Source organism: Manis pentadactyla, chromosome 11, assembly GCF_030020395.1.
Source record: "Manis pentadactyla isolate mManPen7 chromosome 11, mManPen7.hap1, whole genome shotgun sequence".
NCBI lineage: Eukaryota > Metazoa > Chordata > Mammalia > Pholidota > Manidae > Manis > Manis pentadactyla.
This window is the reverse complement of record NC_080029.1, coordinates 105,307,987-105,328,232: the sequence shown is the minus strand read 5'-3', so window position 1 is coordinate 105,328,232 and position 20,246 is coordinate 105,307,987. Positions and strand designations below refer to the sequence as shown.

Genomic DNA, 20,246 nt, shown 5'->3' with positions numbered 1-20,246 from the left:
TGCATACTTTTTGACATTAGTACAGTAACAGCATCAAATATTTGCAACTCAAAAAGTGGTTTCAACAATTTAGAAAATTTGAAAAGAATTTGTGACCACAAAAATTCCATATTTCATCTTGGTAGTTTTTAAAAATTGAAGTATTTTAAAACATACTCAAACTGATAGTTCAACAGATGGTGCATTACAGAATGTGATAACATATGAGTAATTTTAGTTGTATGTTTTATGCAAAAATAATTTCTCTTTCAGAAGTTTACAAACAATTATTGGAAGCCAAATACTGGAATGTTTCTAAATGAAATTCAACTTACAGGACCTTATAATCATATAGCTAATCATTAAAAGAATTGTTTTCTAGTAAAATTCAGAGCAAATTCATAATATATTAGCAAATCATTTTAAATCTCAGATACAACTGAGAATAGAAGAAGCAAAATATTTTTCCTTTGTGTTTGTAAACCAGATATAGTTCATTATGAATGAATTCATCTGATTATTTGGTATGTTTGCATTAAAAATAATATCACAAGAGAAGTTTTATTAACTTGAGGAAAACACTGAACAATTATACCTCAATAAATTTGTTCTTTTAAAAAAAATGCTAGGTATGGTCTACCTTATGGAATTGTTAATAAGTTAAAAAGAGATGATAATTATGTAAAAAAAAAATTGTACTGGCCAGGGATAAGATTAGGGAGCGGATATGGTGGATATCTACAAGGGTATACAAGCCAGTATTTCTGCCCCAAAATAATTATGCAAAATTTGTGCCTTGCTCAGCTATTAATCATAATTTAATAATAAAAATGCTACAACTGTGAATTCAAATATAATCTTTTTTAGTTTTGTAGGAAGGATATTTTAGGAGTGGGATAATTCAATGAACAAATGGAATATTCTTGTCTATTTTGAAAACATTAAAATCATTCAGAAACCAGTAAAGAGACAGAAAACCTAAAAAGAAACCAAGAAGAATAAAAATTAAATGCAATCAAAACACTGCATACAAATTAAAAATGTTTATCAAATATGAAAAGAATATCAAATGTTAAAATACATTATGTTGAAATCAAGAGCATTTGGTACAAATATGTTTCAGATACTTATGCAAAGTAGCTGTATGGGATGATAATTTGAACAAAGTGGTAAAAGTAAAGCTGTATAATCAGAAAACACAACCATAAGTAAACTGCATGCTCAATAAAAGGCCTATTCCTTTGCTTGCAACAGATGAGAGAAGTAATTTGAAAGTGTGCTCAATGAATGTAAAACTTGAGTAAGAAATGTGAATAGTCTTCCTGAATTTGAAAATAAGTGAAAAAGAAGTCAGAAATGTGTGAATCACTGAATGAGACTATCAATAACTAAGGAAAAATGCTTATCAAACAGACATTAAGGTTATAAATGCCCTAACTTCGTATTTGAAATAGAAAGATGAAAATTAAATGAAGTGTCTTCAGATTTTGAATTTTTAACATTATTTACAAAGAGCAGCCACTGACTCATTTCTTAAATATCCTGACAATTTAAGTTCCATAGATATTTCATGTGGGATAGTTTAAAGCAACATACAATAGCACTAAATTAAATATAAGCATTATGTTTGGATCTTATAAAACTGATAGTGTCATTTTGAATTTTAAAACAGTGCTAGCCACAGTAGAATCCTCCAGAAGGTTTAGTAAGCTGAAGTTAATTCTAAATTATTTAAAATTGTCATTTGATTAATAGAAATTGCAAAATATGTTCATTTACTTATTGAAAATAAAATAACTAGATTTTGAAAGTATTCTTATGCTTGCTTCCATTAAAGACACTAAAGTAAAATGGTAATTTCTGGTTTTGGTAGAGATAAAGTGTTTAAACTTAAACTACTGTTGTGAGTTCAATACACCTACTTTTCAGTTTTTCAGGATTTCTCAACTATATGTTCTGGGGGAAAAATATAAAAATTATGTTTTTAGTTTTTTGAGAAGATTCTGTGAAGATGGCAGAGTAGGAAGCACTGGACCATCTCCCCACCTAGACAGTAATTGTACCAGCAGACTCTGTGTCATGTACTCTGTGTCATGTAACTGTTTTAGAACCCTAGAGTCTTTTAGGCCTGCAATTTCTAGAGGAAGACTTATGTGGTAAATTGCAGTTAATTTTGGTCAGTTAAAGCACTTAGTACATTATTAGCCTCCTATTCTCACCCTTATCCGAATGACAGACAGCTTTGCACATGTTCCTAGAGAAGCTTTCACACAGCTTAAGGGAACCAGGGTGGGCAAAAAGGACCCTGTTCTCCAAATATTGGGGATCTGTGCTGTTATCACTGATTGCTGCTGCTTATCACAGTTTCAGATAAAGAAGTGGGCACATTTTTGTTGCACCTTTCCCCATTGTTGCAAACCCTCCCCCACCAGCTGATGTGACTTCATGGAATTTTAAGGCACAATGCCCTTTTCTTCTGCTTCATTTTTCCCTTTTTCCCCTTTCAGGAGCCAGACTAAGACATTAAAGACCAGGATATTTAAAAACAACTGCATATATGAGTAAAATTAAAAAATGATCTCATATGCCTATGGTAAGGTTCAGAAGAGTCCTGAGACCTTAAGTTTACACCTCAGCCTGATCCCAGGAACAGAGATATGTTAAATAAACAAACACTGGAGAAGGGGGGTAAATCTGATTCTCCAAGTTACTCCATTTTTGGATTCAAATGTCCAGTGTTGATTTAAAAAAGAAAAAAAAACCCATCACAAGGCTTACAGAGAAACAGGCAGGTATGGCCCATTCGAAGGTAAAAATTCAACAGAAACTCTTTCTGAAAAAGACTTAATGAACAATATACTAGACAAAGACTTTAAAACAACTGTCTTGAAAAAGCCAGAGAACAAAAGAATAAGTGGAGAAAATCAAGAAAGCAGTATGTGAACAAAATGGAATTACCCATAAAGAGATAGAAAACCCAAAAAGAAACCAAGAAGAAATTCTGGAGCTGAAAAGTACAGTAACTGAAAATGAAAGTTTTACTAGAGGGATTCAGAGGCACATTTGAGCAGACAAAAGAATCAGTGAAGTTGAAGATAGGACAATGGGAATTACTGAATTTGAGGAACAGAAAGTAGATTAAAGAAAAATGAGCAGAGTCTAAAGAAGTTGTGAGATACCATTGAGCAGACCAGCATACACATCATGGAAGTCCCAGGGGAGAAGAGAGAATGGGGTAGAGAGAATATTTGAAGAAATCATTACTGAAAACTTAGCAAATTTGATGAAAATCATTAATATGAATATCCAAGACTCAGCTTACTAAAATCAGAAAAGAAACTGGGGACAGTACTACCAATTCTACAGACAAAAAGAAAAAGAACTATAAGAGAGTACTAGGAACAATTGTGTACTAAAGAATTGGATAACCTATATGAAATGGACCTAGAAATACAAAATCTATCAAGACTAAGTCACAAAGAAATAGGAAATCTAAATACACCTATAACTCGTAAGGAGATCAAATCAGTGATCAAAGATCTTCCAGCAAAGAAAAAAATCCTGGACCTGATAGTTTCCCTAATGAATCCTACCAGAAATTTAAAGAACTAACACCAGTTATTCTCAAGCATTTTTTTTAATTGAAAAAAGGAAACACTTCCTGCCTCATTCTGTGGTGCCAGCGTTACCCTAATAGCAAAGACAATTACAGATCAATATCCCTTAAGAACATTGATGCAAAAATCCTCAACAAACTACTAGCAAACAGAATTCAACAGCATATTGAAAGGTTTATACACCGTGAACAAATGGGATTTATTCCTGGAATACAGGGATGGTTCAATATGTGAAAATCAACAATGTAATATACCATATCAACAAAATGAAGGGGGAGAAAACCACACGTGATCATCTCGGTGCAGAAATGCATTTGACAAAATTCAACACCTTTTCATGATAAAATTGTTTAATAACTTAGGAATAGAAGGAAGCTACCTCAACATAATAAGAATTATAGATTAAAAATCTACAGCAAACATACTCAGTTGTGAAAAACAAAGCTTTTCCTTTAAGATCAAGAGCAAGGCAAGGATGCCTACTTTTACCACTTCTTTTCAACAGTACTGGAAGTTCTAGCCAGAGCAATTAGTTGAGAAAAAGAAATAAAAGACAACCACAGAAAGAAGTAGTAAAATCATCTTTTGCAGTGATATATGAAGAAAACACTTATAAGGTCACAAAAAAGCTGTTAGAACTAATAAGTGAGTTCAGCAAAGTAGTAGGATACAAACTCAGCACACAAAATTCATTTATATACACAGTGAACAATCTGAAAAGGAAATTACAAAAACAGTTCCATTTACAGTAACATCAAAAAGAATAAAATACTTATGAATTAAGGAAGTGGAAGATTTGAAAAATGAAACTTTAAAATTTGTTGAAAGACATTAAGAAGACAAATAAATGGAAGCACAATCCACATTCATGGATTGGAAGACTTAGTATTGTTAAAATGCCAGTAGTACCCAAAGCAATCTATAGATTCATTGCAATCCCTACAAAAAATCCCGAAGATATTTTTCACAGAAATAGCAAGACTCATCCACAAATTTACATGAGATCTCAAGGGACCTCAAATAGGCAAAGCAATTTTGAAAAAGAACAAAAGTAGAGGACTCATACTGATTTTAAAACTTACTGCAAAGCTATAGTAATCAAAACAGTGTGGTATTGGCATAAAGACATAAACCAATGGGGTAGAGAGCCCAGGAAATAACCCCTCACATATATATGAAATGATTTTTGACAAGAGTGCCAAGACCAATTTGGAAAGGACAGTTTTTTTCAATAAATGGTGCTAGGAAAACTTTGTATTTACATGCAAGAGAATGAAGTTGGACCCTTACCTAACTCTGTATACAGACATTAACTCAAAATGTATCAAGGATTTAAGTGTAAGACCTAAAACAACAAAACTCTTAGAAGAAAACAGGACAAAACCTATACAGCATTGGATTTGGCAATGATTTCTTGGTTATCCCACTAAAGGCCTAGACAATAAAAGATAATATAGACAAATTGGACTTTATGAAAATTTTTAGATTTTGTACACCACATACACTATCCACAGAATAAAAAGGCAAAATACAGAATGGAAGAAAATATTTGCAAATCGTATATCTGATAAGGGATTAATACCCAACATATACAGAGAACTCCTAAAACTTCACAACAAAGAAACAACCCAATTCAAAAATGGGTAAAGTACTTGAACAGATACTTCTCCAAAAGACATATATTTGAATGGCCAATAAACACATGAAAAGTTGGGCAACATCACTAATCATTAGAGAAATGCAAATACAAAACTACAATGAGATACTACCTCACACTTGCAAGGATGGCTTCATACCAAAATAAATAAGTAAAACAACCCAAAACAGAAAATAAGTGTTGATGAGAATGTGAAGAAATTAGAACCTTTGTGCACTACTGGTGGGAATGTGAAATGGTACAGCACTTGGAAAATGGTATGCAGATGCTCAAAAAAATCATCCAGCAATTACACTTCTGGATATATACAAAAAAAAAATTGAAAGCAGACACTCAAAAATGTTTATATACCCATATTCATAGCAGCATTATTCACAGTAGCTAAAACATGAAAGTAAACCAAGTGTTGGAAGCAAACTGACAGATGACTGGATTAGCAAAATGTGGAATGCACATACCATTCAGCTATAAAAAGGAAGGTTATTCTGCAATATGGTACAATGTGGATGAACCTTGAGGACATTATACTAAATGAAATAAGCCAGTCACAAAACGTCAAATACTGTAGATTGAATTTATATAATTAGAGCAATCAATCATAAAGAAGAGAGTATAGTAGTGGTTGCCAGGGGAGTGAGGGGAAGAAAGAATGGGCAGTTATTGCTTAATGGTATAGAGTTGCAGTTTTACAAGATGTAAAAATGGGGGTGGATGATAGTGGTGGTTGCACAACAGTATGAATTATTTAATACCACTGAGCTGTACACTAAAAGTGGTTAAGATGGCAAATTTTATGTTACGTGTATTTGTACAGCAATAGAAGAAAACTCCAAAAATTTGTATATAGTGGTTTTCCTTTTACCTCAGGTTTCAGTATGGCTTGACACAGCACTGGTCTCAGCAGTTACATCAAAGACTATTACGTATATCTTGCCAGAAAGTGTACTATGATTTCTTTTCCTTTCCTATACCTCATTTTATTTTTCTGGAGTCAAAAAAAATATGCCCTTACCCATTTGTTTAGCTTTCTATGTGCCTAATGCTGTTTTTTAAAACGTTGTGATTTGTCTAATCTTCGGAAATATTTTTTCCAAATATTTACACATATCAAAAAAAATTGTTGGAGGGTCTAGAAATCTCTCAGGCCTGCTTCACTTTAAACTAGTTGATTTCTAAGCCTGGTGCATAGTTTGTTGTAATAAGATTTTCCTTTGCCACTGTCATGTATTGGATGTCCATTTCCTGAACAATGAGTTCCTTTTCTCTTTACTTCTTATTTTGATGAAATGTGTCCTCTGACAACTTCTTCAGAAGGGCTGTCCCTTTTCTCATTCTTTGCATATTTAAAACTGTATTTACTTGAATGAGACTTCGGCTGAAGAACATAGAAAAAATTTTCCCATGCAGTTTTGAAAATATTTTGGATAAGTCTGATGCCATTTTTACTCCAGTTTCTTTGTACTTAGGTTATTTTGTTCTTTCTGGCAGTTGTAATGATTATCTGTATCTCTGGTGTTTTGAAATTTCATAATATGTTCATCATTCTTTCTTCATTCATTATGGTAAGCAGTTGACAAGCCTTTGTAATCTGAATACTTCTGTTTGGGAAAGGTTTTCTTGTACAATTTCTTTTATAAATTTTCACTTTTGTTTTCTTTGTTTTCATGTTTTTGAAACTCCTGTTGATCTGACACTGTACTTCCTCTATCAACTGTAATAAGTACATGGTATTTTCTATCTTGCCATCTGTCTTTTTGTCTTTTTCATTCACTCTTTTATAAAAGATTTTCTAAATTTACTTATTTTAGTATCCATGTATTTAATTTTTAAGAGCTCTTTAATTATTTTATTTGTACTTTAGTTCTGTCTTCATAGTATTTTGCCCTTGTTTAATGTATACAATAACATTTCATATCTCACAGGTATACTAAATATATATTAATTATACATTTGTTCTTTTATTCCCAGCAATGTCTCTGATGTCTTCTAGTCCCTTTCTTTTTGTTTATTTTGATCTTCTGACATTAAAGCATGTCATCAATTTTGTGATGATCCTTGGCTGTCTATACATATTCAAGAGTGAAGCACCAAAAAGTTCATTGAAAACCCTGTGTTTTTAGATGGGGACAGGGCTGCCTTGCACAGCCATACAGGTTGTGCATTACAAAACTTCAGAGGACACTGTTTACATATACCCTTTAGTACTCTCAAAAATATTGATGTTTATCATATTAGAAATTATAATGTGAAAATTTTTAAATAGTTATTAAAAAATAACACTAATAAGCCCACTGTGTGATAACATTTTTTTCTGAAAAAATAACTATTTTCTGAAACAAAATAATTTAGTTAGAAGAATGGCTTGTTTTATACTTCTGCATATTTCCTTAATATTTAATTAAGTAGAAAAAACTGGATTCTCATGTTTCTGCGTCCAGTCTGTTGTAATACATAATTTTGGTTGAAATATGAAGAATATCTAGCCTCACCTAGTACTTAAATAATCTTCAGATAATTCTGGTTATTATTCTTTGATACACATCAAAAGTAGACAAGTGGAAGTTTTCCTAAAGGTTTTTTGCAGTATGGAATCTGATTCCATATTACTGAACTTTTTATACTTTGTTACATTAAAATATATAATGTCTTATACTTTGATTGGATCTTTTATCCATACATGATTTTTGTAACATTGTACGTTAGTCATTTGGAAAATATTGGTTCATTGAGTTACATAAATCTTCAAGTGTTGACATGTTTCATTATATATAACATTAAGTAATCATATTCATTAATATTAGCATTAACCTCATCAATGAGGGATACAAGTTTTCCTAAAATTTATTTTTTGAACAAGTTTTATTACTGGTAACAAACACTGTCAGTTGTTTTCTTAGAGGTGACCAGGTCACTTGATCAATTTTCACCGAGTTCACATGTCTAAATATTCATGGTTTGACAATCATTCTTTATAGTAAAAATGATGTTCCAAGAAAAAAATATGACCAAGTTCAGCTTACAACTCAATCACAGACCCAAGTGTTACAGTATGCAAAAGTGGTGCTTTGTGCATACTTCCTATTTCATCACACAGAATATTAAAAAGACATGAATTCAACAATTGATATTAAATGAAATCAATTTACTTGCTGGTGTATGTCATAAAGAATACAATGACTGATAGTTTTAATCTGATACCATTGCCTTGATTCATTTAAGATACCAGCATTTTTACTCATCACTGCTTTTATACTAAGAGTTTTAACCTCCCATGCCTCCTGAAAGTGTCTTACAGACCCAAGGTGTCTGTGAACCACAACTGGAGAACTGCTGAATGAATCCTAGTATGAAGATTGCATCCTGAATTAGTGTGCTGTACAACCTATACAGGTCGACCTGGGGATTGTTTAGACTTCAACATAGGAAAATCAGACGCTGAACTGATTCTTTGGTGGGAAAGTTGCTCACAGAGTCATTATGGGAAGTCTTTTCTCGTGGCTGGTGATTTTCTACGAAGAGGAATCTTCTAAATTGCAGCTGGGGGTTGTGGGGTGAAGAGTGGTTACTCTTGCTGTTGGCATTCTGGGAGCCAGTCAGGGAAACGGATGTGGTTCCCTTTATTCAGTTTATGGACTTCTACTAAGTTTTTCTGTTTTGTCTCAGTGCCTCATGCCTGCACCTTGCTCTTCCTGGTATTCACAAGTCTAGTCTGTCTCCAGTACAGAGTTAATCTTTAGCTTCTTTCTGAAAGGGGAAAGGATCACTTTGTGTGAGTTGGGGAAAGAGAATTTAGTTTTCACCAGACCTTGTGCTTCATTTTTACCTTTTATATGCTGGCTATTTTACTGAATTCCTCCAAATACCAAATCTCTTAGGTTCTCTGGGCAAACTGATTCTGTTTTTTCACTCCCTGACTTAGACATATGGTTGTAACTTGCTCTACACTGTGAAGCCAATTTCTACTACTTTAGCCACTTTCCATTTAAAAAACTTGTTGAAATATTTTTGACTATTGATACACTTCAGTGTTTTCTTGGTCTTTGTGAGTGAAAATGTTTTTTTTCCTTTGCCCTCATTTTAGGCTTTTTGGGAGAATCAGGAAATAAACGAGATTAATACACCATTATCAGTGTTGCAGCTTAAGTCAAAAACTATAGTGGTTAAGAGCAGAACTAGATGTGAATTTTTAAGTATCCTGGCTCTGGCTTACTTAGGTTTTATTGTATTCTTTCCTTTCTATAAAATATTGAAATAAGCAAAATACTTAATTTATCTATCATTTAATATTACTTGATTTGACCATGGAGGGTTACTATGCCTCCAAATATGAAATCATAAATTCAGAAATGTTTTATCTGTCTGTATTTAATATGTTTGTACAAAATACTTTGGATGCAACTTGTTATTTAAATTCAAGTTATGTTTTGCTGGTTTCTATTCGAGGAATTGTAATTACAGGCTGTATTTTATGGAGAGTCTAAGGAAAGCAGATATTGTTATAACTGTATAACTGCTTCATGACCTTGATTAAGAAACTTGATACACTGAAATTCTTACAGGTTTCTATAAGATAATTTTTAAAATCCTGCTTTTCATTATGATAATTATTCTAGTAGATACATTAGATTAAAAAACTATTTTTCTGTCTCATTGACATATTGCAAATTTAAGTTGCTTTTATCCAGAAAGTTTAGTGTAATTAAAGGAGTGTAAACTTAGCTATGAATATAAAGGAAAAATATTATTAATCATTTCAGGAAATTTCAAGACCTAATGTGGCTGAAGGAGAAACAGAAACATCAAATTCTGAAAGGTAAATAAAGGAAAAACTGAATCTCTTGAAATTCAAATATATAAATGATACTGAACTGTGTTATTCCAATTATTTGACAAAGTGCTATTTAAATTTTTGTATATGGTGTTGCCTTTAGTAATGGCCTTTAATTAAAATAAAATTTTGTAATTTTAATATAACAAAAATATATTGTATATAGATCCTTTAGTCTTGAAATCTTTTAAACATGTAAAGTACATTTTATAAGTTGTTAAAATCTTTTTAAGTACTTACTAGTAAATAAAATGTTAACAGATTTTAATTGGCCTTATTAAATGAAAAGTTATAGATGCTATAAGTTAAAAGCTGAAGACAATTATTCCAAATAGGTAATCTTAAAATCTTTTTTTTTAAGTATTTTCAAAAGGCTGTGAAGCTACTTCTTGGTGGGATCTCAACATAAAAGTTTCAAAATTCAGAGTTTGATTTTTTAAATTGTAATGCTCAGGTAGAACACTAAACAAAAAACATTTTACAATCATTTTTGGCAGAAGAGAATCATTCTAACTAGAACCTTATTCCAGATAAAGATTAATTTATTTTGTATTTTAAATTAAGTAATTTCCCAATTTCTATCTTTATGCTTATATATTTTATAGTAGGTTGCTTGTTAACCTGATGAGATTAATTAATCCTTTGCCCCTGAAAAGATTATCAGGAATAAGGCTTTATGAAGGTTTGTCTTAGACTTACTGGAAAAATTATCTAGCCTTTCTTTACCTAGCATTTTTTGTAGAATTTGGACAGGAGGGGTAGGGGAAGGAAAGAGAAGTAGGGAGAAGAGGCAGGGCAGAGCTGTTAAACAAAAATCCCCCAAAAGCAGACTAATCACATTCATTTTTCATTATTTAACATTTTCTGTAAATTGTAGTTAGTTCAATAAAATATGAACAAAAATAAGAATTATACAAATTTAGATGAGGAAAACATAACTTTTTGCAGATGATGGAATTGACCTGTAAGATTCAAAGAAAATGAGTTAAGAATGATTGAAATTAATGAGAGTATTAATTATGGGAGCTTGTTATAAAAAAAATTATTGTTGTGATTACAAAATACAATGAGCAAAAGAGTTAATTCATAATTAAAACAAAAATGAGAAATGTGCAGGATCTAAATGAAGAAAAATGAGAACTTACTGAGATAGAAAATAATATATTAATAACTAATTAATAATGTGTGATGGGCCATTTTTCAAATTAATTTTGAATTTAATGAACAGTTGAAATCCCAATGAGACTTGGTTTGGAAACTGGTGATGTTTAAAGTAAGATTAGTATTTTTCTATTTATTAATACCATAATTTTTAAGTCATTACATTAGATACTAGGTTGTTTCTATGTTTACTATTTTAAACACTGTTTTAATGAACATTCTTGGACAAATACCTTTTACATTTTCAGACTGTTATATTTAACAAGAGTAATAGAATTTAGGTGTTTTGCTCTACTAGATAATAAAATACATTGTTAATTTATAATTGTTAAGAATGGGTAGTATTGGCCCAAGAACAATGTAAAGAGAGATCAGAACAAAATAAATAGCAGGTAAATAGCCTTATATTTTTAATTTAGTAAATAATAAATGACTATATGATAATGTTGTTTTGATATTTGGGCACCTCATTAGGAAAACGTCTAAATTCCAGGTGGATTAATAAAAGAAAAAAGATATATGTAATTACTAAATTTGGTAAAATAAGCATCATTACGTCTACATAAGGGGCTGGAGATCCTCTTAGAAATCTATTTCTAATGTTTATGATTCACTAAGTAGTTTTTGTGAATTAACACACCAGAATAAGAATAAACACAGACACACTCGTGCACATAAAAACATACATATATACAAATGTACATACTTAGATATGTATGTTGTATATTTACAAATATTTTTTCAGGCATGTGTTTATTTTTTATTAATTAGGCTATTAAAAATTAGGGAAATGTTTGTGAATGCTTAACTGATCTTGCATAGGGAAGGACACTGAACATAAAAGGATATATATAAGTGATAGAAGAAAAATAGATTTTTCCTAAATATATTCATTCCTTACTTAAGACATCTTACAAATTAATAAGAATACCTAAATTTAACTAAAAACAGACAAGGCTATAAACAGATGGAGAGAATGATAACCAAGACTGAAACCAGTCGATAGACTCCACAGGCCTCCTTTTAATCTGTGACTTGAGTTTCTCACTCTCTTGCTTAAGAAAATGGCCACCTCCTAAACTGTACCATTATGGCAAGGACTGGGAACCTGGATTTTTTTTTTTCTTTTTGGTGAGCAAATGTGCCTTGACTTCTAAAAATTTTTTAGAGCTTGTCTTTATTTTAATAGTGTTCTCATACATTGTGTTATGAAATAATAGGTAATAAATGGCTTTATTTTTTCAGTAAACAAGATAAACCTTCGTCAGAGGAAGAAAAAAATGAATATGATGTAAATTCATTTGAAGGCTCATCAGCAACAAAAAGTGAAGAAAGTTTGACAGTTTCAGATAAGGAAAATGATACCTGTCTTGAAGACCCGAAAACTGGCTCAAAGAATAGTTTCAGTTACGATTCGAATATTGGTGCAGATAAAATGGAAAAGGAAAAACAAATAGAGCATGTTTGTCAGGAAACAGAATTGAAGATGCACCAAGGTTCAGACAACGTAATTTCATGTGATCAAATTGAAGATCGCAACTCCAGTGACATTAGGTTTTCTTTGAAGAATATTAAGGATTTGCAGTTTACATCTGGTGATGTTAGCATTGATCAGTTTTTGAGAAAAAGAGATGAACCTGAATCTCTTAGTTCTGATGTTAGTGAGCAAGGCAGTGTTCATTTGGAACCTTTGACTCCATCAGAGGTGCTTGAGTATGAAGCCACAGAGATTCTTCAGAAGGGTAGTGGTGATCCTCCAGAGAAGACTGGTGAAGTAGTGTCTGATCAAACAGACAACATTCCTCGAGAAAATAGCCCTAGCACTGCAGAGACAACATCAGTAGACCTGGCAGATGACAAAGAAGTTGAAATTAATTAGCCATTCTGAGTTTTAGGGTACCAATGGTAAGAATATTTGAAACAGTGCTATCAGGTGAGCTCAGCAGTGCTGTTACATAGTGTCCAGAAACAGAAAAATATGAGGGAGGTCATTCTTAACACTTTACCTACTTCATACACTGAAGCTATGTTCAACCTAGGTTATTAATAAAATCAACTCACCAATAAAAGCATGAGTAGTATGGATTTCCAAAAAGTGTTTAAAACATGAATAGGATTTTAATGAAAGTTAAGTTTGCAGTAGAAGTCTCACTTAACAGTTTTCAACAAAATGGAACTTGATGGATGAATTAACAGAAACAGTATGAATTAATTATTAGAATATTTTTATATTAATAACACTTTTGAAACTTCCATTAGTCCTAAGCTGAAAGTCCTTATTACCTATATATCCTTTCCAATTCAGTTTAAGAAATTGGGAAACCACATGCCTTTTGGAAATAATTGATTTAAAATAATGGCTGGTTGGCATTATTAATGAAAGCTTCATTTTGAGTATGATGCTGGTAAATGGAGCATGCTTAAAGTGCTAAATTAATTGCTCTAATGAGAATTTGGATGAACATAAAAACTTAATTTTTTATTTAATATAACATTCCAGACTGTCAGAAGCATGTAAACAGAATATCTGAATCTGTGTACCTCCATACAGGTGTAAGCCTGCCAGGCTGTAAGCTTACCTTAATTAAACTTTCAGTGAAAGTGAAATTATTAAAATATAAATTTATATTTGTGCTCTTTGTCAGTGTGTAAGCTTTGCAGAAATCCCTTGATGTACTAGTTGTATAAAGTTAGGAACCCATTGTTGAAACTCCTGTAGGTATTTTGCTTTCAATATTGTTTTAATCTTCTTTAGAAATAGATCCATAAAAATGGTCTGGAAACCAAACCAAAGTATGGTTTAATGTAAATACTCTAAAGCAGTGAACCGAAGACATGTCTTGGCATGAATTCAGCCATGTTTAAGTGATTTTTTTCTTTAATTGTAAAACAGAAACTTCAAATGGGACCTAAAGCAGTGATGTAAAAACATTGATTTGGAATATTTAGCCTAATTTATCCATATGATAGCTGCTAAATTGATTTTTCAGTTGTTTTTTATCATCTAGAAAACATAGATATAGAAATGAATAATATGAGTAACAGTAGTTTGCTTTGAAGTACTAATAAACTTTTATTTAAAATGCTACATTATTCTTAAAATGTGCTTTGAATTCTTAAACTTTATTCACTGAATGTTAACTGTTTTAAATGGCTATTAAAATTCTGCTGTATATAGTAGTTTTTGAGTAAATATTTGCAATAAAAATCTGTCCCTGAATGTTATTTTTCAGAAAACTGCTTGAGTTGGATCACCTTTGGCACCTTTAGAAATTATACACTTGTTCAAGGAAATTTCATATTAAAGTTAGTGGTAGGATTTTATTCTGTATTCTATAATGATGCATAATTTATGTTAAATTAGGACTCACAGTACAGTGGGAAATGCTGCTTACATTTACAGAGACTAGATTTGCTTTAAAAATTCTTTTTTTCAAGAGAAATACAGTGTATTTTTCTGTCTGCTCAGTGAATTAAAGAGGCTAAGTAGGCAAAATATGTTGTTGACTTATATTCTTGAATATTTTTGGGGGCAGCAGGGAAATACTTTCATCTTTCCTGCTCCCAAGAAAAGATAGGGAGAAAGGGACCTAACTAGCTGTTACCCTTAATTTTGTTGAAACAAATCGATAGCAGAGAATTTTTTCGAGTAATTTAAAAGAGCAGGAAGTATAAAAAGTGTATGTAAGGAACACTTTCTGAATCTCATTCAGTTAGTTGCAAGCCTATCTAATGCTGCAAAATCATGGACCACTGTATCAAAATAAGTCTCTAAGTGACACAATAATCCTTTTTGAGTTTTGGGTAGTTCCTTCTTTTGCCCCTATAGTCCATTAGAATAGTGGTAAGAGAAAAGGAAATTGTACCAGACTGTAAAGTCCTTCATTGAGAAAGTCTGGCAATGAAAACGGAAGTATGGTTGAAATAAACTTTGTATTTGGTAACATAATTGGTTTGTGTTCTCACAGTCTCATTTCTGATCCCGAATAAACAATTCAGTTATGCAAACCAAACGTTGAGTAGCATTGCATTAGAATAGTGTCAGCAAACTTTTCTGTGTAGGGTCAGATAGTAAATAATTGTGAACGAGGTAGTCACAATTATTCAACTCCTTGTAGCTTGAAAGCAGCTATAGATAATATGTAAATGATAGCCTGTTTTGAGTTCCAGTAACATTTTATTTACAAAAACAGAATGTTGGCTTAATTTGGCCCATGGACTGTAGTTTGCTTACACCTGCTTTACAGTGCTTAGATTCCTTTGATAAGAGTGAATGGCAGTGATGCACTCTACTGTTACCTAAGAACTACCTACCAAGGTGCCTGGTGTGTTATAGTTCCCTGTACCTAACAATATGATTGACTGAAAGTGCAGTTCAATGACATTAAGAAGCATTATAGTCATCTTATGGAATATACTTTTAATCTACTTTGAAAATCTAAATGTCATATTTATTTGTGTTATTTCTTCCCCTTTGCATTTCTTCAGTGCTTTAGAGAAGAAATCAGAATTTTTATCCCATAAGTTTTTTAAAAACTGTTGTAAACATTATTTAAAAGAACTAACAATAATCACCTTGTTTTAACTCTTAAGTAAAAATATGAAGAAACTAAATATCTGAGCAATTACTTGCCTAAGGTTACAAAGCCAAGATTTGACCCCAATTTGATCTGACTTTGAAGTTAGTGTTTTCTACCACATCTATAGTTCCCAGCGTTTATACTAATGTCCCTTTATAAAATAAATCATTTTTTGCAAATAACCCTCCCATTGATGTTACTAATACAGTTTCATTTATTATTCCCACAGTAATGCATATGGAAAAGAGGATTTCTTAACCTAAAAAAAGAAGTCCTAATGATCTCTTTTACTAATGGGAATTGAGGAATGTTATCTTGAGAGGAGGGGCTAGCAAATATTTTATTAATAGGAAAGATAGCATGTAATTTAACATATACTTTATATAATTATAAAGGTTTTAACATTTTTTTGTAGGCTTCTGTAATACATTTTTTTACTTCATAGTTGACATTATCATTTTTGTTGCATCAGAATTGTTTCTCCTAGACCACTCCACTTGTTCTGACTTCAATGAAATAGGACTTTTACATGTGTGTAGGCACTAAAATAGGATTGCAAGTATTTAATTCTTATTAGATTAATACAAATTTCTCAGCTAAGAAATGAAACATTTACTTTAAGCATCAAAAGAGAAACAATTTTTTTTTATTTTAATGAGGTGCATCTGCAGATCCACATGGACAAAATGAATAAACAGATTTTTTTAAATCATGGTGTTTAATTTTCAACTCAAAAGGTATAAAGTAAAAGATACTTGTGAGGAGTTAAACATCTGTAGCAACAACTGTAACATCATAGAGGGTTGAGGTACCTGAGTGAAATTACTTTTACAGTTAGCTAATGGTAACTTTTAATTGCTTATTAAAAGCATTTAAAACTGCCTTCATTATTTAAAAGAATATACTAGGCATAATTTAGTCTTCTTTTATGGCACAGTGTGCCATCATAATTATTGGACCAAGCTGTAAATGAAGCTGGAGTTGCACATGTTAAAGGCCTGAATAATTGCTGAACATAGAAGTTACCTTGGATTTTAGTTTCCAGAAAATGCCCCTGGTACTTGTATCTGTGTTCATTTTCGTTTTCCAAAAATAGTACAGAAAAATTGGCTGCATTACTCATCAAATCCAACCTCTTTTTTAATGACTTTTCCTCCCGAATATTAAAATAAAAGCATCCACTTGTAGAGAATTTGGGAACTGCTAACTATAATTTTAAACTTTTTAAGTAAGTTTGCCACTGCCTTAAAAGCATTATTTTAATTGTTCTATATCAGGAGCCAGAAACTATGACCCACCACCACAGGTGGGCACCTGTTTTTATAAACAAAAGTTTATTAGGAAACAGCCATGTTATGTGTTTATGTATTGTCTGTTGTAGCTTTTGTACCACAACAGCACAGTTGTACATTACAGAGACCATATGGTCCACAATCCTAAAGGATTTACAATCTGGCACTTTAAGAAAATGCTTGGCAACCCCTCCCCTATTTTTGCATGGGTATACCATAATTTTTATAGCAGGCTCTTTTATTCTCATTATAAACACTATAGTGAAGCCCACATTTTAATTATGTGTACTAGAATTCTAAGTGTACAGTTTGGTAGACTGAAGAGTATTTTGTTCATAAATTGAAAGTAAATACCCATATTTACTTTAATTACCTTACCATAATACTTATGGAAAGCAGCTTATTCCAGTATGAACTTCTAAGAATTAAGAGTTTGTCTACACTTTTTTTTCACTGACTATTTCAAAGCCAACTGTTTTTTTTTTTTTACTTAATATGATTTTCATTCATGCTATTTACCAAGTATTTCTCGTGTGTGGCCATATAACTATTTCCTGGCCAGTGAGTTCTAAGTGCTTGGAACATTTAATTTTTCATCTGAGACTCCTGGCATGGTGATTTGTTAACTATTAAGGTGGTGATTGCTACATTCAGGCTCGGTTCCTTAGGGACTATGAACAGAGTCTTCCTGTTGATTCATTTGGACATGCAACATGAGGAAGAAATAAGCATTTTTGTTTTAAATAAGCATTTTATAGTTAGGGAATTTTTGTTTCTACAGCATAACCTAGTCTATCCCACCTGATTCAGGAATTAGTTCTGAAAATAGAGTGCTGACATAAAAAGAAACAAAAATTAAACTCTATTACATTGGTTTAGGTGACAGATGGTGACCGAATGAGGTGATCTACATTCTGCTCTGGTGGAAGAACTGGTAAACTTGGCTGCAGTACTTGGAAGAAATATACTTAATGAAGTTGTATCTATTTGAGGAGTTTGGATAACAATGTTAATAGCATGTCCTGGTTACTATATTAGCTGCATTTGACAACATTTTAAGGAAGACATGAACTCAGAAATAGTAGGATTGCAAGTGAGAACAAAAGAGAATAGAAAAATTTCAGAATTTCAGATACTTGCAGGATTGAAAGAAGGATTCATCACCAACCAGTAAAAAGAGATGCCTTTCAGCAACAAAGCTTAACTAAATAAGGAATATGGCCATTGATAGAGCCCAGACAGGGGAACTTCCTTTATCAATAAGCCCACCCGCCATCTCAGACCTAGGTTTCATCTTACCTAGGCTACAAACATTCTCCGGAGGACACATCAGCAAGCCACAAGTCCACCTTTTCCCTGACCCATCCCCTCCAAAAGCCTGCCAAAACACCTGGCCATAAAAAGCCTCTTAGCCTGTAAGAGGTATTTTCTTTGTTCTGCTTGCCACAACAAAGATGTGTCCTTCTCAGGTTTAGCAATAAACCTGCTTGGACTGTGAAGTTCTGGTCCCTTCTCTCCCTTTCAGACATCATACCAATTGTTAACTTCTAGTTAGGTTAAGGGGAGGCCCTGTAGTGTTTCTACGTGGGAATCCCTTCATAGCATTTCTTGTGAAATTTATATATTTTTCCGAATCTCAATACAAATCAGTCAAGAAATTGGTGACTGTCCTGTGAGAATGAAAGCTTAGTAATGAATTTAGAGCCATTACTGGTTTGAAGGAATTCACTGACATCAAGCTCAAAAGCAAAAGCAGGGAATGCTGACACATGGAGTCCAAGAGTAATGCCAACATTTCCAGGAACCAGAGCTGGAGCACACAGAAGAAATGTGGTAACAATCAGTCTTGCCTGTAGCTATTGCCATGTTATAATTGTATGTTCATGTTGTGCTACTAAAGGTGAGTCATTCTTGTAAGTAAAGTTAAATGTTAATAAGTTTATATGCTTAGTATACTTTATACCGATCCTATCATTAGTGGTCTGAGAAATAACACATTTGTAGAAGCAAAATAATTCCTTAAATTAGTAGTTTTGATTGTGATTCTGCATGGTGCTATTATCCTTGATAAGGGATCTAAATGTAATGTTACTCAAATACTACCAAATAAATTTGTTGACATTTCCCAGTGTATAGTATTTGCCAAAGGCTGCTGTTCTTTGCAAATACTTTATAAGAAATGCAAAGGAAAGATGCAAATGTGAAACATTCTGAAATGAAATAAAAACTAAACTCTTAATTAGCAAAAGCAATATCAATTTCAACAGCAAGACCAAAATTAGGGCAAGCAGACAAAATACTTTATTCTTTAAAAAAAAGAAAAAAGCTTCTATGAAACAATCTAATGCCAACTTGAAGATGTTTTTGGACAATACTTAGCAACTCAACATGAGTGCAAAAATGAAAGATTATTTTCTATGAAATATTACAAAATAAAGATAAAGCCTATTGAATAGGACAATGTGTATTTTCAAATTTCATTTAAGAAAAAACATTTACAGTAATTCCAATTTTTAAAATTTTTATTTGACATTTATGTTAATATTTTCATTTAATGTTTTCTGTTATCAAATATCTGTCAGGTAGAGATGTGGTATTGAAATATATAATCTTGTTACAATACATTGGTTCATATTAGTAAACCATACATTTATTATTATGTCTTTTTTAACAAAATTTTTGAAACATTTATTATGACTATCAGAAAAATTATTCAGTATTGATTATGGTCACTCATAACTATTTAAGAGTATATTACATACAGTGTATTGAAAGATTCAGAATGCTGATTCTGTATAATTTGGGAATTCCTAAGAATTCCCAGAAATTTTGATTCCTCATTTCCACTTGCTAAATAATATCTGCCAGGAATTGCCCAGTAAATCTATTCAGATAGACAGATTGGCTTAGGAAATAGGTGCTAGACTGTTAGTCTTTGATCAATGCCTGATGGCCTCAAGGTATTCCACTTAAGCATGGGTAGAAGCCTGGGGGAGCGTATCTTTGAAATTGTGGGTGTGGCTATTAACTCATTGCTAACTGGTGCAAAAATTTTAAGAGAGTTAGACTGTCAAGCCATGAGCCTAGACTAAAAGTTTATGACTGTTCAAGTTATAAAATGACCCTTGAGTC

The 20,246-nt window shown here is 32.0% G+C and overlaps 1 protein-coding gene across 6 annotated transcripts in view; it reads left to right on the top strand.

Moving 5' to 3' along the window:
• ZNF280D (zinc finger protein 280D) overlaps positions 1–14,467 on the top strand; it is a 298,762-nt gene extending 284,295 nt beyond the window's left edge. For all 6 annotated transcript variants that reach the window (XM_057488838.1, XM_057488837.1, XM_036929705.2 and 3 more), the window contains 2 exons: positions 10,011–10,066; positions 12,488–14,467. In XM_057488838.1, the coding sequence (XP_057344821.1) occupies positions 10,011–10,066; positions 12,488–13,121 (690 nt within the window). In that variant the 3' untranslated portion in view covers positions 13,122–14,467. The remainder of the gene's footprint in view (positions 1–10,010; positions 10,067–12,487) is intronic.
• The last annotated feature ends 5,779 nt before the right edge of the window (positions 14,468–20,246 follow it).